This window comes from Tachyglossus aculeatus, chromosome 1, assembly GCF_015852505.1.
Source record: "Tachyglossus aculeatus isolate mTacAcu1 chromosome 1, mTacAcu1.pri, whole genome shotgun sequence".
Lineage (NCBI taxonomy): Eukaryota > Metazoa > Chordata > Mammalia > Monotremata > Tachyglossidae > Tachyglossus > Tachyglossus aculeatus.
This window is the reverse complement of record NC_052066.1, coordinates 147,323,649-147,346,271: the sequence shown is the minus strand read 5'-3', so window position 1 is coordinate 147,346,271 and position 22,623 is coordinate 147,323,649. Positions and strand designations below refer to the sequence as shown.

Below are 22,623 nucleotides of genomic sequence, written 5' to 3'. Positions count from 1 at the left end.
CCTCAAGGATGCATATAATAATAATGATAGTAATAATAGTAATGGCATTTATTAAGCGCTTACTATGTACAAAGTGCTGGGGAGGTTACAAGGTGATCAGGCTGTCCCACGGGGGGCTCACAGTCTTAATCCCCATTTTACAGAGAAGTTAAGTGACTTTCCCAAAGTCACACAGCTGACAATTGGCGGAGCCAGGATTTGAACCCATGACCTCTGACTCCAAAGCCCATGCTCTTTCCACTGAGCCACGCTGCTGAGCTGCAGGGGGTGCCTCATTCCACCTGCGAGCCAAGGGGAGAGTTTAGAAGATTGCACCTCATGACACTCATTTGCTCTCGGTCTTAAGTGCCTCAGTTGTTTTCAATTGTGTCTTTTCACAGGATGCTTAATGCTGAGTTAATTTTTGTCTCATTTTTTTTTTTAGATCACAGAATTAGTGCACCAAAGAGATGTTACAAGATCATTGATCAAAAGCAAGATTGACAATTCTAAATCCTTCGAGTGGCTTAGCCAGATGCGATTCTACTTTGATCCTAAGCAAACTGATGTTCTGCAGCAGCTGTCTATTCAAATGGCAAATGCCAAATTTAATTATGGGTTTGAGTACCTTGGAGTTCAGGATAAACTAGTGCAGACACCTCTTACTGACCGTTGCTACCTGACAATGACACAAGCCTTAGAGGCAAGGCTTGGGGGATCTCCATTTGGTAAGTTGTCAAATACGTGGTGGGGAAAGGAGGGTAGCTTAAAAAATATTCTCACTTGGTGAAGTGAAACAAACTGGAAAAATGGCAACTAGACTTTCACATCATCAGATTGCATTCCTCAGTGACATTGCCCAGAGTAGATGATTTTTAAAGCCGTAAATTCATGCTATTGAAAATTCCCAATAACTATTAACTTTCATTTAAAACTAAATTAATCTCTGATTCTTTAATGCTAGCAAAAATGTGCCAGTTTGATACTGGGTGTTGGAAATCTAAAAGCATTTCTTTTTAAAAACATAGGGCCTGCTGGGACTGGTAAAACAGAGTCAGTCAAGGCACTTGGGCACCAGCTTGGACGATTTGTTTTGGTTTTCAACTGCGATGAAACATTTGACTTTCAGGTACAGTAAACTTTTCATTTGAAGTTCAGTCATTCAGAATGTTCAGTTTTAGCATCTCATATTATGGAAATATTTTGGTGACTCCAAAGAGATTTCTATAGCTAACATAATGGAGAAAAACTTTCGAGACCTGCAAATATAAGAGCTAGCAGTTTTTTATTGGGCAGAGAGCAGAGCAGGGAGTTTACCAATACTATTTCTGTTCTTCTCAAAAAAACACCGACAGTGTTTACAAAGTGACTTGTATTTTTCCTTTTTTTAGGCAATGGGACGTATCTTTGTGGGACTTTGTCAAGTAGGTGCATGGGGCTGCTTCGATGAGTTCAACAGACTGGAAGAGCGTATGTTGTCTGCCGTTTCTCAGCAAGTTCAGTGCATCCAAGAAGCCCTACGAGAACATTCCAATCCAAACTACGAGAGGAGTAAGAAACCTCATTGTTAAACACCCTTTTCTTTTCTAAAGACATATTAATGTAGATTTATTCGTAATGTTTCTTCGTATCATGAACTAAATCAGAGTAAAAGGTGTGGAAAAAATCAGTAGGCCAGTAAACAGCAATTGAGAAAGTTTTAAGCTGCCAGAAAAATTAACAGAGCATGAAGGACTGGAGTCAGGGGGTGTCTACTGAAAATTTTGGGGGGAAGTGTTTTAGTTTGAAGTATAAGCTACACTAGAACAAGGGTGTATAGTTTATTTTGAGCATTTGGAGTGCTGCACATAATGTCTTCCTGATCATCAGTAGAAGAGTGGGGATTAAATGGCCAAAGTGCAGTAACTTCCTCAAGTTAGTACAGGGCTCTGCACACCATAAACACTCTAAGTATCATTGATTGGTTGATCATATCTAGTGCCAAGCCATCTGTGGATGTATTTAGTAATCCCTGGTATGCAGCAGTCTCTAAGAGCAGTGGTGCATAGGGGTTACGGACAGCTGGCTTAGAAGCAGGAAGACACCACTGTAGGTGACAATGACTGCATTTTAGTTCTGGCCTGCAAATCTGCTTACCTGGTTACCAGCTTAACACTCTACTAGGTAGTCTACCAAGTTAAGACCTAGTGCCATGGTCTTTTTGGTAATGAATGAATTTAAACATCTCCATATCAAGTTACCCTGAATACCTCTTTTCTACCATAACACTAGTGGGGATTTGCCTTATGTTTTTTAGAACTCTTTTCAAATAGTATTTTTCCATTTTGTTCATTTATCTCAACTTCAAGTTATTTTCTGCCAGAATCTGAAAATATAAACCAATAATGCTTCAAACTGGAGTAGCAGTAATTGCAGGCTTTTTGTACTTGTTACTGGCAGGTAATCAAAGCTGAAGTTCTTATTTGTTCTTTTTGAACTTAGATTTTAACTGTGGCACCAGTTTTACTCTGATGCAGATAAATATTAAGTACTAAAGCATAGACACAGCAAAATGAGATATTTTACCCAAATGCAGGTGGTGGGAATTAAGTTCTGCTTATTCTGTAATTCAGTTGTGCAGTGGAATTCTTATGGGGAAAGAAGATGAGATGAGGAGTGGTTGGAAAGCGGAGAGTAGGTACTCTTAATGTCATTACCACGCCAAAAAAGTAGGAATGAAAGTTTAAGGAAGTGAGGCTAACTGATTAGCAAAATCAATAGGAGGCATGATTGGCAATCATCAGCTGTACTGAAAAGCCATAGGGTTTAGGATTTCTCCCCGAGATAGCACTGGTCAGGATCCAACTGTGTCTTTCCCCTGGATTTTCCTATGCCAGTTTTGGGGAGGGCGGTAGTTAGCATCCCTGCTTCTTAATAATTTATATGGAGCTAAAAGCTCATTTTTTGCTATTTTTCAGCTTCTGCACCTATCACTTGTGAGCTGCTCAACAAACAGGTCAAAGTGAGCCCAGATATGGCTATCTTCATTACCATGAATCCTGGCTATGCAGGTAGATCGAATCTTCCAGACAACTTGAAGAAGCTGTTTCGAAGTTTGGCAATGACGAAGCCAGATCGCCAGTTGATTGCCCAAGTCATGTTGTATTCTCAGGGCTTTCGCACGGCTGAAGTACTTGCCAACAAGATTGTGCCATTTTTTAAGTGAGTACTTGTCATGTAATAAGTGCTGTGAACTTAGCAGTTATTTTTCAAAAATTCCACTTTTTGATTTCATGATTGTTTCCACATAATTGAACCGTCAGGTATTTTATCCAGCGAGAACCAGATGCATACAGCTGCTTTGCATTTAGATTTTAGGTAACTGAAAAAATTTTCTGCCATTTTGCAGGCTGTGTGATGAACAATTATCTTCTCAAAGCCATTATGACTTTGGCCTGAGAGCTCTGAAGAGTGTCTTGGTGAGTGCAGGAAATGTGAAGAGGGAGAGAATTCAGAAGATAAAGCGCGAGAAAGAAGAACGGGGTGAAGTGGTTGATGAAGGAGAAATTGCTGAAAACCTACCAGAGCAAGAGGTTCGTACAGAATGTGTTATCTCTTACAGTACTCAAAGCTACTGTCAGATGCCAGTGCACCGTTTGGTTAGTGCTTAGTCCCAATTTGTTTTTTGTATATGTATGTGTATGATGATCACAGAACCTTGCCTTTTCTTCTTTGTTGAGGCCTCTTGTTTGGATGTTGACTAGGTGAAATATGCAGGAATAAGTTGACTATTTTCTGATATGTACCATCCAAGTAAATTGGAATGGTGAGCTAAAAAATGAATGATCATGGTACAGTGATACGTACCCTTTTATTTATTTCCCCCCCTGCAACAGATCCTAATCCAGAGTGTTTGTGAGACCATGGTACCAAAACTGGTTGCAGAAGACATTCCACTGTTGTTCAGTCTTTTGTCTGATGTATTCCCCGGAGTTCAGTATCATCGTGGTGAAATGACTGCTCTGCGAGAGGAACTCAAGAAAGTGTGCCAGGAAATGTACCTAACCTACGGTGATGGAGAAGAAGTTGGTGGAATGTGGGTTGAGAAGGTAATTGGAAAGTCTTCACTATTGGTACCTCACTAGATCACTTGAATAATATATATGAAATCAATCCATCAGTGGTATTGAGTGCTTACCATGTGCAGAGCACTGTACTAAGCACTTGGGGGAGTTCAGTACAACAGTTGGTAGATATATCCCTTCCCTAGAAAGTGTTTACAGTCTCAAGAGATGTGACACTATGTACTAGGTGGCTTCTGGTTTTCTTTTTGGACTATTTCCCATCCCATTCTTCAGGCTCAGTCCTTGAAAAGCCTTGGTTCATGCCCAAATTGGACTTCACTGTTTCAAAATAGAAAATACTCAGCACACTGAAATTGAGTGCAGCCTCTTGGGCTAAGATTTTTGTACTAAATAAATATATTGGCTTCGTTTGACGTAGGTTCTTCAGCTCTATCAGATCACCCAAATCAATCATGGCTTGATGATGGTGGGGCCTTCAGGAAGTGGAAAGAGTATGGCTTGGCGAGTTCTTCTAAAAGCTCTGGAGAGATTGGAAGGGGTGGAAGGGGTTGCTCACATTATTGATCCAAAGGCGATCAGCAAAGATCACCTGTATGGTACCCTGGATCCAAATACTAGAGAATGGACAGATGGCTTGTTCACACATGTCCTGAGAAAGTAAGTATTGGTGTCATAACTTACTGATTCCAAATCTAGTGGCATTCTAGACTGTGGTTCTCCAATAGCCAGACCAAGTAACCAGGAAGGTCACGTGAGAGGTAGATAGCATGGCTTAATGAAAAGAGCATCAAACTGGGCACTTTTATCCAAGGTCCACCTCTGACTTGTGTGACCTTGGGGAACCAATTTTCATGCCTCAGTTTCCTCATCTAAAAATTGGGATAAGATACCTGCCTTCCTTGCTTATCGGAGACTGAGTCCTGCATGGGACAGAGACTGTCTAATGTGGCTACCAATCAACCTACGAATCAGGCAAAAACTCCCCACCCTGGGCTTCAAGGCTGTCCATCAACTCGGCCCCTCCTACCTCACCTCCCTTCTTTCCTTCTACAGCCCAGCCCACACCCTCCGCTCCTCTGCCGCTAATCTCCTCACCGTGCCTCGTTCTCACCTGTCTCGCCATCAGCCCCCAGCCCATGTCCTCCCCCTGGCCTGGAATGCCCTCCCTCTGCACATCTGCCAAGCTAGCTCTCTTCCTCCCTTCAAAGCCCTACTGAGAGCTCACCTCCTCCAGAAGGCCTTCCCAGACTGAGCCCCCCCTCCTTCCTCTCCCCCTCGTCCCCCTCTCCATCCCCCCATCTTACCTCCTTCCCTTCCCCATACCACCTGTATATATGGATATATGTTTGTACATATTTATTACTCTATTTATTTGCACATATTTTATTTTGTTAATATGTTTTGTTTTGTTGTCTGTCTCCCCCTTCTAGACTGTGAGCAAGCTGTTGGATAGGGACCATCTCTAATGTTTACAACTTGTACTTCCCAAGCGCTTAGTATAGTGCTTTGCACACAGTAAGCGCTCAATAAATACGATTGAATGAATGAATCTACCTCAATGTTTAACACAGTGTTTGACACAAAGTGCACAATAAGCCATAGTTAGTTAATTATAGTATGTGCCAGAGAAAGGATTCAGGAAATGGTTAAAGCAAGGTTTAAAAAAAAAAACACAAAAAACTAACATCACTTGTATGCCTTCGTTATAACTTAGGATCATAGACAATGTTAGAGGTGAATTGCAGAAGCGGCAGTGGATCATCTTTGATGGAGATGTAGATCCTGAGTGGGTTGAAAACTTAAACTCTGTCCTGGATGACAATAAACTTCTGACTCTGCCAAATGGAGAACGTCTCAGCCTTCCACCAAATGTAAATGGTTTCCTTTCATTTTTATCGCCAGTATTATTTCCTATAGGTAGCTGAAACTTGTCAACAGAAAGACTACTTAATATCAATTTGTAGATAACTGCCTTTAAACTTGTTAATCTGTTCATTAAGGAATGAGTTGGTATCATAAATGTTCTGATTATTCTTTACCTTCCTTTGGATTGTTAGTGTTATTTGAAGATAATAGTACTTGATGCCTATATATCATCTTTATTTGGAGAGGACACTACTGATGGTGATTGGTAACAAATTCAAACAAAACAGATAAATTAAGCTTTTACAGAAGGTTTTAGATGCCAAACCAGTTCCAGAAACAGATCATCCCTTACTTGCCACAGGCACCTAAATTGAATGCCAGATCAGTCAGCAAGTAATGTGGGAGCTCCACCAAGTAGAGTGCCAGTTCCTAGAAAAGGTCTAGAACTAGTTTCTGTGGTCCCCGGAAAAACTAACAAGCATTTGTGTGAGTCTCAAAGGTGTAAGGAGAGGTGCCTCTCAGTTCTTCAGAGCCTACCCTCAGTTCTGCCTAGTCAGAGCCAGGATTTGATAGTTCATGTCACTACTTCAGACAATTGAGAGGAATATCACAAATGCTTCTCTCAAAAAGAAAATATCTCCAGTGAAGTTTTGGAAGCCTCAGAAACTTCCTCTGGGTTCCTTTCACGTGGTCCAAGCTGGTTACTGGATTCTGGAGAACGCCCATGTACAGCCCAACAAGAGCAGCACTGATAATGAAAGGTTTCAGATGTTACCAACCTTATTCTCTGCAAACTTGTGTGAAATGGGCCTAGACTATTTGGAGAAAGGTGAAAAGTGAAATTATTTTAAGCCTGTCTCAAAACCCTTAGGTTTTTTGTTTTGTTTTAGTAGAACTTCCCTTTTCAGATAAAGTGCTATAACTGTGGTTTAAAGGCTTAAAAAAGTACAACTCATTACACCTGTTGATTATATATTTATATATATAATATGTATTATTTTTCTACTTACAGGTGCGAATTATGTTTGAAGTCCAGGATTTGAAATATGCAACTCTGGCTACAGTTTCAAGATGTGGAATGGTCTGGTTTAGTGAAGACGTTCTGAGTACTGACATGATATTCAATAATTTCCTGGCCAGACTGCGAAGTATTCCCTTGGATGAGGGTGAAGATGAAGCACAGCGAAGACGGAAGGGCAAGGAAGATGAAGGGGAAGAAGCTGCTTCCCCAATGTTACAGGTATGACCTTGAGCATCTTATAAAAGCTAGCTAGTTAGAGACTCGGGGTTGAAAGATGCACGGGACTATTTCTAAAGCAGTAATGACCGAAGGAAATTGCATATTGTAAAATTCAGGCATCATCAAAAATTTTTTCTGCTAGGGATCTTCCAGGCAGTTGATGACCATGGTGAAAGAATAAATATCTCTCCATTCTCTCACAGATCCAGAGGGATGCAGCGACGATTATGCAGCCGTACTTCACTTCCAACGGACTGGTCACTAAAGCTCTCGAGCATGCCTTCAAGTTGGAGCACATCATGGATCTCACCCGTTTGCGCTGTCTCGGATCGCTCTTCTCCATGCTGCATCAGGCTTGCCGCAACGTAGCCCAGTACAATTCTAATCATCCAGACTTTCCTATGCAGATCGATCAACTAGAACGTTACATCCAGGTAAAAAAAAGAAAAAAATTGTCTCGAGCCATCCTGAAACTCGTAAGCAAAGTGGTTTCTAGGTATAGCTCTAAAAGAAACTTACCACTGAGTGACATTTTTTTCTTTGAGAAACATCATTTGTGTGAATTTTTCATTCCTCTTCCAACAGCGGTACCTAGTTTACGCAATACTGTGGTCATTGTCCGGAGATAGCCGCCTGAAAATGAGAGCCGAGTTGGGTGAATACATCAGGAGAATTACTACTGTGCCACTGCCAACTGCACCCAATATACCCATAATTGATTATGAGGTTTGTAAAGTCTTCTCCGTTTAAAAATACTTTGTTCAAAGCTGAGGTAGCGCTCTGATGCTTTATGGAAAATTAGTCAAAATCAGCCTAGACATCATAAAACTGGGAAGTTAAACATTAATCAGCTCAGTTCCTCTGTTGAACTGGCATAATAGCTACACTTTTACTATAGAATAAACTTAGGAAAGCAGTGTAGCCTAGTGGAGAGAGCAGGGTTCTGATTTTGGCTCCTCCACTTTTTCAATCAGATTTATTGAATGCCTAGTATGTGCAGAGCAGTGTACTAAGCGCTTGGAAGAGTTCAGTGTAACAGAGTTGGTAGTTATGTTCCCTGTCCATAACGAGCTTACAGTCTAGAGCCACTTGTCTGCTGTGTGACCTTGGGCAAGTCACTTAACTTCTCTGTGCCTATGATTGAATGAATGAACAAATACCAGGCCCTTCAATACTAAATCAGGTAGCTCTGTGTCTGTACTTGTAGTAAATTGCATTTTAGTCAGACTTGGTAATTAAAAGAACCATACAAAAACAGAAGTGTCATTAGTTACTCTGGTTAAGAGCTAACTTCAGATTCTTTTTTATAGGTTTCTATTAGTGGAGAATGGGCACCATGGCAATCCAAGGTTCCTCAGATTGAAGTAGAGACCCACAAAGTTGCTGCTCCTGATGTTGTTGTACCAACATTAGATACAGTCCGTCACGAAGCCCTCTTGTATACCTGGTTAGCAGAACACAAGCCCTTGGTCCTGTGTGGCCCACCAGGTTCCGGAAAGACTATGACTCTCTTTAGCGCTCTCAGAGCCCTACCTGATATGGAGGTAAAACTTATAGGCCACTACCAAGTTAAATATTAGAAATGCAGTCATTTTCAGACATTTACCTTCTCCTTCGCTTTCCCTCCTCTAGGTTGTCGGACTTAACTTTTCAAGTGCTACAACTCCAGAGCTACTCCTAAAAACATTTGATCACTACTGTGAGTACAGGCGAACTCCAAATGGAGTAGTGTTGGCTCCTGTTCAGCTTGGAAAGTGGCTAGTATTGTTCTGTGATGAAATTAACTTGCCAGATATGGATAAGTACGGCACTCAGAGAGTCATATCCTTTATCAGACAGGTTTGTTTGCTTCTCAAAATAAAGGCACAAAAAATTGAGACTCTGCAATTTTATTCCCTCCTAATATTCTGCTTTCCTCCTTCAGATGGTAGAACATGGGGGCTTCTATCGCACGTCAGATCAGACGTGGGTGAAACTAGAGAGAATTCAGTTTGTTGGAGCTTGCAATCCTCCTACTGATCCTGGACGAAAGCCCCTTTCTCACAGGTAATGCATTTATAAACTAGGCTCCTTTTTCTGCCAAGTTCTTCATGTTCTCCATTAAACTTCCTTTAATCAGTCAGTAGATAATAAATGCCTGTGTGCGCAGAGAACTGTACTAAATACTTGGGAAAGTACAGTAGACCCAGGGGACAAGGTCCCTGTCTGCAAGGAGTTTGCAATCTGAGGCTGATGGGAAGATGTGCTAAAATAATACATAAAACGTGTCCTGAAGTGCAGTGGGAGATTATTAGTGCAAAAGTACATCTTTCCAGTTAGCATATTAGCAACTTGGGGAGAAGAAAATATGGTAAAGTTTTTTGTTTTTTGGAGAAGATAGTATTTCAGACATTTTCCCTGCCTACAACGAGTTTACAAACTAGACGGGGAGACAAGCATTAAATGACAGATATGTACATAAGTGCTGAGGAGCTGGGAGGGGCGGAATGAATAAAGGGAGCAAATCAGGGCGATGCAAAGGGGAGTATGAAAAGAGGAAGAGGGAGGTTAGTCTTGGAAGACTTCTTGGAGGAGGTATGCCTTTAATAAGGCTTTGAAAGTTGGAGAGTAATTGTCTGCCAGATATTCATTCATTCAGTCATTCATTCAGTCGTATTTATTGAGCGCTTACTGTGTGCAGAGCACTGTACTAAGCGTTTGGGAAGTACAAGTCGGCAACATATAGAGACGGTCCCTACCCAACAACGGGCTCACAATCTAGAAGGGGGAGACAGACAGCAAAACAAAACGTGGTCAGGTGTCAAGTCGTCAGAATAAATAGAAGTAAAGTTCGATGCACATCATTGACAAAATAGAATAGTAAATATGTACAAGTTAAATAGAGTAATAAGTCTGTTCAAACATATATACAGGTACTCTGGGGAGGGGAAGGAGGTAGGGTGGGGGGGATGGGGGGGAGAGGAAAAGGGGGGCTCAGTCTGGGAAGGCCTCCTGGAGGAGGTGAGCTCTCAGTAGGGCTTTGAAGGGAGGAAGAGAGCTAGCTTGGCGGATGTGTGGATGGAGGGCATTCCAGGTCATGGGGAGGATGTGGGCCGGCGGCAGGACAGGCGAGAATGAGGCCTGGTGAGGAGGTTAGCGGCAGAGGAGTGGAGGGTGCAGACTGGGCTGTAGAAGGAGAGAAGGGAGGTGAGGTAGGAGGGGGCGAGGTGATGGACAGCCTTGAAGCCGAGAGTGAGGCGTTTTTGCCTGATGCGTGGGTTGATTGGTAGCCACTGGAGATTTTTGAGGAGGGGAGTAACATGCCCGGAGCGTTTCTGCACAAAGACGATCTGGGCAGGAGGAGGAAGGGTGTTCCAGGCCAGAGGGGAGAGAGGTTCTAAATTGTCTTCCTTTCTGATTCTTAGAGGAAAGCCTTTTGTCTCTATTTTTTTCTTCCCCTTCTCCCCACCCACAGATTTTTGCGTCACGTACCGGTAGTATATGTGGATTATCCTGGGCCTGCTTCCCTGACTCAGATATATGGCACATTCAATCGTGCAATGTTGAGGCTAATTCCATCACTTCGCACATATGCAGAACCTCTTACTGCAGCTATGGTAGAGTTCTACACAATGTCTCAGGTACTTTAGTTTTGAATTTTTCACTTGATACCTATTTCCTAACCAGCTAGTAGGCAACTTTGAGAAGTATATTGTCTCAATCCAGTGTATTTTGGGGAAAAGGACTGTTTGGGGTTTTTGGCTTTTTGAGACTTGATAATAGCAACTAGTTTGAATTGTGCTATTATGACCTGTGCCACATACCCAAGAAAAATTATCTATATAATATTACTGAGATATTTTTATCCATCTGTAACTGTTTAATGCTCATTCTTTTTCAGGAGAGATTCACTCAAGACACCCAACCTCATTATATCTATTCTCCTCGAGAAATGACCAGATGGGTGAGGGGTATCTTTGAAGCATTAAGACCTTTAGAGACATTACCAGTTGAAGGGCTTATAAGGATCTGGGCTCATGAAGCCCTCCGCCTCTTCCAGGACAGGTAAATAAATAAGAGTCTGCTGATGGGATTAAGACCTATTGACGTAATATTTGGAGATCTAGTTGATTGAATTTAGTAGAATATTATTTAGTCAAAGAATGAATGTTCCAGTAAGGGACATCAACTTTTTCCTTACCCAGTTTCCAGAACACTCTCCTTGGCAGAGAATGCTTATGGAGGTAGAGTAGATGGTAGGCATGATGTGCTGCTTCCTAACATTCATCTCAACCACTAAAACATTCATTGCCATTTGATATATGATTTTCAAGTGTGCTCCAAGTTCACCTTCTGCTTCCAGTGAGTTCATACATCATGTCCTCCTCTGCTTCCCACCCCGCAACTGTGAGAGTTTCTCAAGGTTCAGTTCTGGTTCCCCTTCTAGTCTCCATGTATACCTACTCCCTTGGAGAACTCATTCGCTCTCATTCAAGTACCATTTCTATGTGGATGGTTCCCAGATCTACCTCTCCAGCCCCAACCTCTCTCCTCTCTAGTTTTGCATTTTCTTCTGCCTTCAAGGACGTGGTTGAGGCTGGAGAGGTGGATGTCCTGCTATCTCCTCAAATGAAACATGTCCAAAACCGAACTCCTCATTCCCTCCCAAACCTTGTCCTCCCTGAAATTTCCCCATCACTGAAGGCAACATCACTATCCTCCCTCTCAAAAACCTGTAACCATGGCATTATTTTCAACTCATCTCCCTCATTCGACCTGCATATTCAGTCTGTCATTAGGAAAGAGGGGGGGTTTATAATAAAATTCTAAATAATGCCATCAAAGAGTTGAGGTCAAGAAAGGATAATCATTGCTACAGCTGCATTCATATAACCCAATACTTTAGGGACGATGGCGGGTGTTTTTAAGCAAAGTATGCTGCCTTTTTTTTTTTTTAAAGACTTGTGGAAGATGAGGAAAGACGTTGGACTGATGAAAATATTGATATGGTAGCCCTAAAGCATTTCCCCAACATTGACAAGGAGAAAGCTATGAACAGACCCATCTTATACAGTAATTGGCTGTCAAAGGTAAATTGCATGTAACTCCTGAATTAATTTGTCCAACACTTAATGGTTAAGCTTTGACTTCCTTTATATTAAGAACTTTTTGTCCTAAGATTTTTTTTTTTAAACAGCGTGACTTAATGGAAAGAGCACAGGCCTAGGACTAAAAGGACATGAGTTCTAGTCCCAGCCCCACCATTCCCATTCCCACCATTCCATAGAGAAACAGCATGGCTCAGTGGAAAGAGCATGGGCTTTGGAGTCAGAGGTCAAGGGTTCTAATCCCGGCTCCGCCAATTGTCAGCTGTGTGACTTTGGGGAAGTCACTTAACTTTTCTGGGCCTCAGTTACCTCATCTGTAAAATGAGGATTAAGACTGTGAGCCCCTCATGGGACAACCTGATCACCTTGTAACCTCCCCAGTGCTTAGAACAGTGCTTTGCACATAGTAAGCACTTAATAAATGCCATTATTATTATTATTATTATTCCCCTGCTATGTAACTTTGGGCAAGTTACTCCTTTCTCCCTCGGGTTTTGTCATCTTTAAAATAGGGGTTAAACACCTCTTCTCCCTCAGTTTAGATTCGGAGCCCTGAGTCGGACAAGGACCTGGGTCCACCTGATTATATTGTATCTACTCCAGTGTTTAGTACGGTGTTTGACACATAGCAAGCGCTTAACAAATAATTCAATTATTAAGATTTATAAAGCAAATTTTAATTAAATTTCTCCATGAGAAAGAAGGGAAATGATGACGGCAGGTATTAAATAGCATATATTAACACAGGTGGGTAGTCTATAAAGTAAATATCATAAGCGATTCAGTTATAGTGATTGAATCCTCTTTGTTGACACACTGAAGATGGCATTTCCAACAGCAAAGGTTCTGCCACCACTGCTTCTCAAATCACCCTGGGAATTTGTGTCTAATTCAAATAACAGGTTTGGCAGTAGTTCATTTGGTTAGATAATGAGATTAGCATTGGCATGCCTGTTCCTGATTCAAGTGAAGTGCACCTGTTCTTTCAGGATAAGCCATTAACATTTGCCTTTTGAATAATATGTTTTTGTTTGACTGATACTTAGTAATTTCTCCTTATTTCAACTGTTTCTAGGTATAGGGCTTCAACTCTAAGGGATGAGATCTGTTATATAATGTTATATGTATTTTAAGTTCTTTCCATGTTCAAGTGTTGTGCCTTAAAATATTAATTTCCACATGTTAAATATGAGAAGCAATATGGCTTAGTAGAGCACAGGCCTGGAAGACAGAGGATCTGAGTTGTAATCCTGGCCAAACCACTTGCCTGTTATGTGATTTTGAGCAAGTTACTTCTCTGTATCTCAGTTCCCTCATTTGTAAAATGTGGATTCGATATCTGTCCTCCCTCGTACTTAACCTGTGATCCCCATGTGGGATCTGATTATTTTGCATCTACCCCAGGACTTAATGCAGGGCTTGACACATAGTAAGCATTTAACAGATATCACAGTGGTTGGCACATAGTATGTGCCTAACAAATACCATCATTATTATTGTTATTATTATTATTACATTCCTAGTGAGATCTACTGAAATCTTGATTTACTGCTGTCAGGATTTTCTTTCATATAAACCTTATTTAATCAAAGGTACAAAAATCTTGTGCATAAATCAATTTTCTGTAGGATTACATTCCAGTGGATCAGGAGGAGCTAAGAGACTATGTAAAAGCCCGGCTGAAAGTCTTCTATGAAGAAGAACTCGATGTCCCTCTTGTGCTGTTCAATGAAGTTTTAGATCATGTTCTCAGGATTGACAGGTGAGCTTCATTTTTAGGTGAGAGAGGAGTTTAATGCACTTTGACCTCTACTTCATTTGTGCCTAAATTCAAACTGCCTAAGCAGGTTTAAATTTCATCTTTTTTAAAAGTTTAAGGATCAGGATAAATCCTCTCCAATCAGATGGATTTATTGAGTGTTTACTGCATGCAGAGCATTGTTCTAAGTGCTTGGAGGAGTACCATACAACAGAGTGGTTAGATACATCCCCTGCCCACAACAAACTTAGAGTGTACACGAGCCACTCATCACTCCAAAATCCTAAACCAAAATATTAATGTGGGCTTCTAAACAATAAATCCTGTACGGTATGTTCCTATTCAGAGTTCTGCTTTTATATAGCACTTTCCTCATTTACTGAAGGGGAAAATATAAATTTTAATGTCTTCTAAAAGATGGTCCCACCCTTGAATCAGAAAACGTATAGCTCCACAAGCTTTTTAAGCAAATCCTTTTTTTCTTTTTAATTTAAATAAAAGGATCTTCCGTCAACCTCAAGGCCACTTACTGCTTATTGGAGTTAGTGGAGCTGGGAAGACTACCCTTTCTCGCTTCGTTGCCTGGATGAATGGATTAAGTGTCTATCAGATTAAGGTAAGAATAGCTTGAAGCGTGCTATACTTTAAGAAAAGCCACAGACTTTATTTTATTCAAGTGAATATTGCGTTTGTTTAGTGTAGTATTGATGGTACTTATTTGAACACCCTTTGGGTGCTCTGCACTGTGCTAAGTGCTTGGGAAGGTACAACAGAAAAAGACACATTGCCTGCCCTAAAGTAGCATGTATCCTAATCAGTAGCATGTATCCTAATCAGGGAATCAAACTTAAAAATATTTGGGAAATTATAATCCAAATAATTGAAAGTAAAATTAATGATACGTGCATACACCAGTTCTGAGAGTGTATAGAAATACCTCCAGCCTTATCAACCCATCCCTAGTTCTTATGTATCGGGAATTAATTGGGGAAATATTGTTGGAGGAGGATTTTAGGAAGGCCTTGAACAAGTGAAGAGGTGTGGTTTATCAAGAATGGGGAAGGAACAGAATTGCATTCTGGAGGGCATTGTGAGTGAGGAGACAGAGAAAGGAGAGTCACAAGCAAGGTGCCAGTTGCAGGTTTAGTTTGGCAGTCAAAGAGACCAGACCTGTTAAATGGGAAGAATTGGTGGGGAGCCTGCCTCCTCTCTAGGGCCCAAAATGAGCTAACACTGTAAATTTTCATAGGTGCACAGAAAATATACTGGTGAAGACTTCGATGAAGATCTCAGGACTGTGCTGAGACGTTCTGGCTGTAAAAATGAAAAGATAGCATTCATAATGGATGAGTCAAATGTGCTGGACTCTGGATTCCTGGAGCGAATGAACACCCTTCTGGCCAATGGAGAGGTAGCTAAAGGGCATAGCTGTTAAAAAGCTCTAAGAAAGCTTTGTGTAAATTAATGAGCTTTTGTCATTGTGAGATAGGGGGAAAAGTTAGGGATATTTGGAAACCCATCTGTAACTGTGTTAAGGGAGGGGCATCCATCTCATTCTTCTTCCTAACCATTCTGTTGCCATTCTCTGGAGATACAGTATTGGGCTGAATGAACCACCGTGCTGTCACTGACACTTCTTTATTCTTAAGAGTAATAACTGAGGTTTGATTAAATGATAACTTTTATTTTCTTAGGTTCCTGGTCTCTTTGAGGGAGATGAGTATGCCACTCTTATGACTCAGTGTAAAGAAGGAGCACAGAAAGAAGGCTTAATGTTGGATTCTCATGAAGAACTTTATAAGTGGTTCACCAGCCAAGTTATTCGTAATCTCCACGTTGTGTTTACAATGAATCCATCTTCCGAGGGTCTAAAAGACCGAGCTGCCACTTCTCCTGCCCTCTTCAATAGGTAACCTGTTCTGCTCTGAAACTGCTGCAAATATTTAAAAATCTTTGTGTTTCTTGATGAAATGAGAGAACTCCCTGTTGGGTGTTTTTGAGAAAACTGTTACCTCTTTCAGGTGTGTGCTGAACTGGTTTGGTGACTGGTCCACAGAAGCACTCTATCAAGTTGGCAAGGAATTCACCAGTAAAATGGACCTGGAAAAGCCAAACTACATTGTACCAGATTACATGCCTGTTGTCTATGACAAATTGCCCCAACCACCATCACACAGGGAAGCTATAGTGAATAGTTGTGTGTTTGTTCATCAGACTCTCCATCAGGTGCGTTCTATCTTTGGTATTATCAGCAGGGCAAAACAAACCTAAATGTTTTGATATTTAAAATAACTTCAGAAAGAGATTTTTAAAGGGGTTAGTCATGGTAAAACTTAAAAAAAGGATTAACCATACTAGATTAATTATTGAAATTGCAAATGCATTTTTACAAAATTAAAAATATTTTAAATATTTTTTGGTGGGTTTTTTTGTTGTTGCTGCTGCTGCTTTCCATTTTAAAGGCTAATGCTCGTTTGGCCAAACGAGGGGGCAGAACCATGGCAATTACACCACGTCATTATTTGGACTTCATCAACCATTATGCCAACCTTTTCAACGAGAAACGGAGTGAACTGGAGGAACAGCAGATGCATTTGAATGTTGGCCTTAGGAAAATCAAGGAAACCGTTGACCAGGTACAGAGTTTTAAAATGCAATGATAGAGCAACAGAATTCCTTAAAGAAGTTTCAGATGGTTACACTAAGTTCTGTAATGTACTTTTTCAGGTAGAAGAGCTGCGTCGTGACTTGCGAATAAAGAGCCAGGAGTTGGAAGTAAAGAATGCAGCAGCTAATGACAAGCTGAAAAAGATGGTTAAAGATCAGCAAGAAGCTGAAAAGAAAAAGGTAATGTGGTTATTTAGTTTTACTCTTAAAATTGCAGGTCTCTTAATATTTCTGAAACATGCAAAGTTCCAAAACCTAGGGAAGTTAGAGAATGTGTTTTTCAGAAATTGTTCTCAATAAATTAAAGAACAGCCAGCATTTAACTCATCCTGCCTTACAGGTTATGAGCCAAGAAATTCAAGAACAGCTACATAAGCAACAGGAAGTAATTGCAGACAAGCAGATGAGTGTGAAGGAAGATTTAGACAAAGTTGAACCTGCTGTCATTGAGGCTCAGAATGGTACGTAAACACCATAAAATGTTTAACTTGCTAGAAAGAGTGGTTTCAGATAGACGATGCCCATGGTGGGGTTTGGGTAGGTCCAGATTCTGCAGAAAAGCTTCCAAAATGGCCAGCACCAACTGATTTTTTTTTTTTAACAAGGAAACCGTAGATTTGATAAGTTTCTAAAACATATTGCTATGTAGTAAAATTGAGCTTTGCCTTCATCTTTGGAAGCCTATTTCAAAAGAGCCCAAAACTAGCAAACAAATTTGAGTTCACTCAACCATTTTAGTTACCTAAGAAACTACTTTGTGTTCTTTTGTTGTACTGGAAATTTTATATAACATGGTAAAACATAATTCTGCCATATTGCTTATTGATTATGAAATTATTTTCAGTAGTTAAAAATGAGGCAGCAGTCATTCCTTCGCACTTTTCCTTGTGTCCTCCCCTCCCTTGCCAAAATGCACCTTTCCAGCTATAAATTGCTATGTGGAAGTGAGTCAGCAGCATCTCTTTCTAGACCCTATTTTAGTTTTCCTCAGTAATGAAAGGCAAAATTAGCCACCTAGTTCCAAACTTTGGTAGTTATTAGTGAAACTCTTCTCTCCTGATAGCTCTAAGTACACTATTGAGTACTTAATATCTAAAATTTTGAGCGCTTGAAGGAAGCGATCACTTTAAAAAGTGAATTGGAGTGACTTGAGATTCTAGTTCCACCAATTTGAGGGGGATTCCAGTTGTTAAATGTGCTTACCTAGGACATGGGGAAATGGAAACTTGGTTATTACCCAGTGAATTTCATCCACAATTCTGACTGGAGTAATACTAATTATGTGATATTTAAGCCCATAATGCATGCCAAGCACTGTACTAAACTCTGGGATAAAATATAAGCAAATCAGACACAGTCCCTGTCCCACAAAGGGAAGGTTTTTTATTTTATTGAGCGTTTACTGTGTGTAAGCATTGTACTAAGCACTTGGGAGAGTACAGTGCAACAACAGACACATTCTTTGCCCGTGACGAGCTCACAGTCTACAGGGGGGACAAGACATTAATAAGCATAAATAAATTATCTCAGTTTTTACAGAAGAGGAAACTGAGGCACTGAAGTTAAGACGGTTGCCTAAGGTCACAAGGACAAGGGACGTAGTTGGAATTAGAACCCAGGTTTCCTGGCTTCCAGACCTGTGCTCTTTTTTGCTAGGCCACGTGGTCTACATGAATTACATTTCTGGATCACACATCTGGAAATATGCCAGATGGCCAGTTCCCTCCACAACTTTTATGAAAGTAAAGTCATCACATATTCAGTGGCAAGATCCAGTTGTCATAAAGTGCTGTAATAGCTAACAATTAGTTGCACTACAGTAGTACTTCATTGCACCACCCTGGTTTAAAAATTAGTAGAGTTAACTTGCTGGACTGCCTAGCTAGATACTGGTAACTAATTCTAGTGATCTTACATTCTATTTGTTATGGAATATATATGTGTATATACTTGGCTTCTGATTTTTTTATAATGCTGGTGGTGGGTATTCAAAAGGCACTAAGCATTTGAAAGTTTACTGAGTCTAAGCAGATCTTTCTGGGATTGACATTAATAAATTTGAGTCAAAGCTTCAGACCATGATTTTTTAAAATTTCTGTCTTACGGTTTGCTGTCTGTCTTCCTTTCTCCCCCCCCAATCAATACCTTCTCTGCTGCTTTTGCCCCGTCTGGTTTGACTGCTGTCATTTAGCTGTAAAATCAATAAAGAAGCAACACCTGGTAGAGGTCCGATCAATGGCAAATCCACCTGCAGCAGTGAAGCTAGCCCTAGAGTCCATCTGCTTGTTGTTGGGTGAAAGTACAACTGACTGGAAACAGATCCGTTCCATCATTATGAGAGAAAACTTCATCCCAACTATTGTAAACTTTTCCGCTGAAGAGATCAGGTGAATAAATGAAAGAACAGCACTATTGCTGGGAACTGAAAGAAATTGTTCAAAGAAGTTTTGATTTTTAACTATTTCACTGAGCTGAAATTAGTCCACTCTAAATGGTCATCATTGTAATCTTGGGGTAAATTGCCCTGAAGGCAGCTCAATTTGCCAAAACTAAAGGAGAGGAAAGCCACCCCTAGATATTGAAACAAGCTGTTTGTTGTCACTAGGGAGAACTCAAATTTCTTTCCTAAGTTCCCAGCAGTAGTTACATTTTTTTGTCTTGCATGCTGAATACTGTTTTCATCCCCCCCCACCACTAGCTGTGAGCTCTATAAGGAAGCAACATCTTGTTGAAGTAAGAGCAATGGCCAACCCTCCTGCCGCGGTAAAGCTGGCTTTAGAATCTATCTGTCTTCTGTTGGGTGAGGAGACAAATGACTGGAAAAAGATCAGACCAGTTATTCTCAGAGATAATTTCATCAGCAGCATTGTCAACTTTAATATTGAAGAACTAAGGTATTGGTTTTAGTTTATTTTAAACGGTAACTGGGCTAGCACGCTAGTGTATCCACGTCAGTATTTTTGCACCCCATCGAGTATTTGCTGTGTTTTCCGGTTTCCTGTACTAAGTAATGGAACTTTTCTGTTGCAGCGATGCCATAAGAGAGAAGATGAAGAAGAACTATATGTCCAATCCTAGTTACAATTATGAAATTGTAAACCGGGCATCCCTGGCTTGTGGTCCTATGGTAAAGTGGGCAATCGCACAGGTAATTAAGGGATATCCTGGGCACCTACCAATGGAAACGCTACGTACTTTACAATTGGAATCAGGGAGATTCCCCTTTGCTCCCAATAAATGACTGTTGTTTTGTGTGTATTCAACAGCTCAACTATGCAGACATGCTGAAACGAGTAGAACCCCTGCGTAACGAACTGCAGAAGCTGGAAGATGATGCCAAAGACAACCAGCAGAAAGCTAATGAGGTTGAACAGATGATCCGTGATCTTGAGGCTAGCATTGCTCGTTACAAGGAAGAATATGCTGTATTGATATCCGAGGCTCAAGCAATTAAAGCTGACCTGGCTGCCGTGGAGGCCAAAGTATGTTTTTGGAGTTTTAATCCCTGGCCTTTTAAGTTTTAATATTGTCCACTTCCTTCCCCCTCCCACCCCAACTCCTGCCAGCAATTGGCACCAGAAGATATGTAAGGTGAAGGCATGGTTTTTCCATTTTGGTAGAACCAAAAGAATAAATGAAATTTTGTAACAAAATAATACCACATGTCAAAACTCCCAAACATTGAAGCATAAATTCTGCTTTTTATATGGAACTTATTGTAGTCTTTGTAGACTACTTATTGTAGTCTTTGTTGTGGTGGTAGTGTGTTGTTTTAACTCCCAATTATATAATGAATCCTATAATCTTGTGAATATTAGTGATGGATACTTACCAAGTCTCTCTCAGTATATTACCGCTGATATCTTCAATTATCTGGGTCCTTTGACTATAGGTAAACAGAAGTACTGCTCTCCTGAAGAGTCTGTCTGCAGAGCGTGAAAGATGGGAGAAAACGAGTGAAACTTTTAAAAATCAGATGTCTACAATTGCAGGAGATTGCCTGCTGTCAGCTGCATTTATTGCTTATGCTGGTTACTTTGATCAGCAAATGCGCCAGAACTTGTTCACTACTTGGTCCCATCACTTGCAACAAGCAAATATACAGGTAAAAACTCTAAGCTTAGAGTTAAAATGTTATTCTGTTCAATAAAGGAATCTCTTACAAAGAATATTACAACTTGAAAACTAGAGACATAATTCATCCTATTGAGTGTCTCCATGGTCAGCACTTAGGAAAAAAAGTAGCCTCAAAAAGTTTACAATTTACCAGGGGAGCTAAAATTGCTTCCTGTTGTTTGGGAGATTAGAAATAATAAGATCTGTCTTGCAGTTCCGTACAGATATTGCAAGAACAGAATATCTTTCCAATGCTGATGAGCGTCTTCGCTGGCAAGCAAGTTCTTTACCTGCAGATGATTTGTGTACAGAGAATGCAATCATGCTTAAACGGTTTAACAGGTAATTATTTCTGCTTTTCAAAAATTAAGCTGCTGGGGCATGCAAAAACATAAAACTTTGATATCGTGTCATTCCTCCTTTGCTCTTCCAAGGTAATCACAATTTTTGATAGGAGGGAAAAAAGTACCCCAAAATAAAATGGGGAACCCACAGCCCATGTGTACAGGATAGGGAGGTATAAATGGAAGGGCAAACTTCAGGTCACTAGGTCCCCTGCCTCAGGCCTGTGAGTGACTAAACCATCCAAAAGTGATGTTTTCCAGTTGTATTCTTAAAGATCTCCAAGGATGTTCCCATATTTAATCATCCTGACAGTCAGGAAGTTCTTCCTTTATGTCCAACAGTATCTTTGCTAAAATTCAAGCTTGCAGCTCGTGTTCTGTGGGCATGGATAGCTCGTCCTCAATTTCATAAGTGTACGTCCATAAAGACAGTCAGATCACCCCATAGCCATCTCTTTTTTTCCAGGCTAAGCTCTTTGCACCTTTCTTCATATGTCCTATTTCCCAGCCTTTTAATTATATTGTTTTTCCATGTCCATTTTCTCTGTATAAAATGACAGTAACCAAAATTGCCCATAATCTCTGATAATGGTCTGGTTGAAAATCGTTCCTCCTAAATATTAAAAGAAATGGGATCATGTAGCCTAAGGACTGAAAATGAGTCAGTCTTATTACAGTTGATGCTGCCACTTTGGGTTCACAATGCTAAGGCTGTAGCTTTGGAGACCCATACTGCCAACTGGAGAAGGGCCTCGGGGAAGGGCGGGGGCGTGGTTGGTGTTGCTGAGTAGCCACTGAAATTAGGATCAGGCAGAAGAGATTTGTGGCTTGGCTTATTTAAGCTTATTTAAGCCAGAGGTGCCATTTCCACCCTAGGAGTAGGCAGTTGTTGCCTCCATCTTGAGGTATACGTGCCAGGGTTTCTGACCTCTTCTGTTCTACAGAGTCCTTCCCTGGAAGTTATTAAAAATTAAAATACTGCCATCTTCCAGGAATAAAGTTTTAGTCATGTCTAAAGGCTCCTTCTACCACCGTCATTCTTTTATTTCCCTAAAGAGGCAGTTTTAATGTTACTAGATCTCTGATTTCAACTAACAAAGTTAACAGCATGTTCTAGAGCTTTCAATGTTTGCTTGTAATTTTGCTGTCCAGTTTTTGCAAATAAGGTAATTTGGGAAGATATTTTTTCTTTTTCCCTGAAGACGGTGATGATGTAATTGGATATGTAGCCAATTGGGGAATAAAAATGGCTTTTAACACTTCCAAAAATCTGCCCATTCTCCACTATGAATTCTTGTCAAGCCACACTGTAGCTTGGTGACTGCATTAGGCTCCTCCCTGGCTTCCCAATCTCCAACCTCTTCCTCCCCAATCTCTGTTATATACTCCTCATAATCAGCCTGAAGACTCCCCAGCACTTGGCTCCACCTTACTTACCTGCTTCTTCTCCCACTATTCCTCAGCTCACTGTCTTCATTCCACCCAAGCCAAAGCTCTAGCT

At 40.6% G+C, this 22,623-nt stretch overlaps 1 protein-coding gene across 1 annotated transcript in view; it reads left to right on the top strand.

Annotated features, from left to right (window-relative positions):
• Positions 1-22,623, top strand: part of DYNC1H1 (dynein cytoplasmic 1 heavy chain 1) — a 71,955-nt gene that overhangs the window by 29,660 nt on the left and 19,672 nt on the right. The window contains exons 27-56 of the mRNA XM_038752629.1: positions 425-707; positions 1,008-1,108; positions 1,371-1,530; positions 2,937-3,180; positions 3,368-3,551; positions 3,855-4,067; positions 4,462-4,700; positions 5,758-5,914; positions 6,922-7,149; positions 7,353-7,583; positions 7,735-7,875; positions 8,460-8,693; positions 8,782-8,988; positions 9,074-9,195; positions 10,604-10,769; positions 11,030-11,193; positions 12,089-12,218; positions 13,865-13,998; positions 14,497-14,611; positions 15,245-15,406; positions 15,690-15,904; positions 16,017-16,221; positions 16,458-16,631; positions 16,723-16,842; positions 17,003-17,123; positions 18,854-19,049; positions 19,693-19,810; positions 19,929-20,144; positions 20,555-20,767; positions 20,993-21,120. Coding sequence (XP_038608557.1) covers positions 425-707; positions 1,008-1,108; positions 1,371-1,530; positions 2,937-3,180; positions 3,368-3,551; positions 3,855-4,067; positions 4,462-4,700; positions 5,758-5,914; positions 6,922-7,149; positions 7,353-7,583; positions 7,735-7,875; positions 8,460-8,693; positions 8,782-8,988; positions 9,074-9,195; positions 10,604-10,769; positions 11,030-11,193; positions 12,089-12,218; positions 13,865-13,998; positions 14,497-14,611; positions 15,245-15,406; positions 15,690-15,904; positions 16,017-16,221; positions 16,458-16,631; positions 16,723-16,842; positions 17,003-17,123; positions 18,854-19,049; positions 19,693-19,810; positions 19,929-20,144; positions 20,555-20,767; positions 20,993-21,120 — 5,321 coding nt within the window. The remainder of the gene's footprint in view (positions 1-424; positions 708-1,007; positions 1,109-1,370; positions 1,531-2,936; positions 3,181-3,367; positions 3,552-3,854; positions 4,068-4,461; positions 4,701-5,757; positions 5,915-6,921; positions 7,150-7,352; positions 7,584-7,734; positions 7,876-8,459; positions 8,694-8,781; positions 8,989-9,073; positions 9,196-10,603; positions 10,770-11,029; positions 11,194-12,088; positions 12,219-13,864; positions 13,999-14,496; positions 14,612-15,244; positions 15,407-15,689; positions 15,905-16,016; positions 16,222-16,457; positions 16,632-16,722; positions 16,843-17,002; positions 17,124-18,853; positions 19,050-19,692; positions 19,811-19,928; positions 20,145-20,554; positions 20,768-20,992; positions 21,121-22,623) is intronic.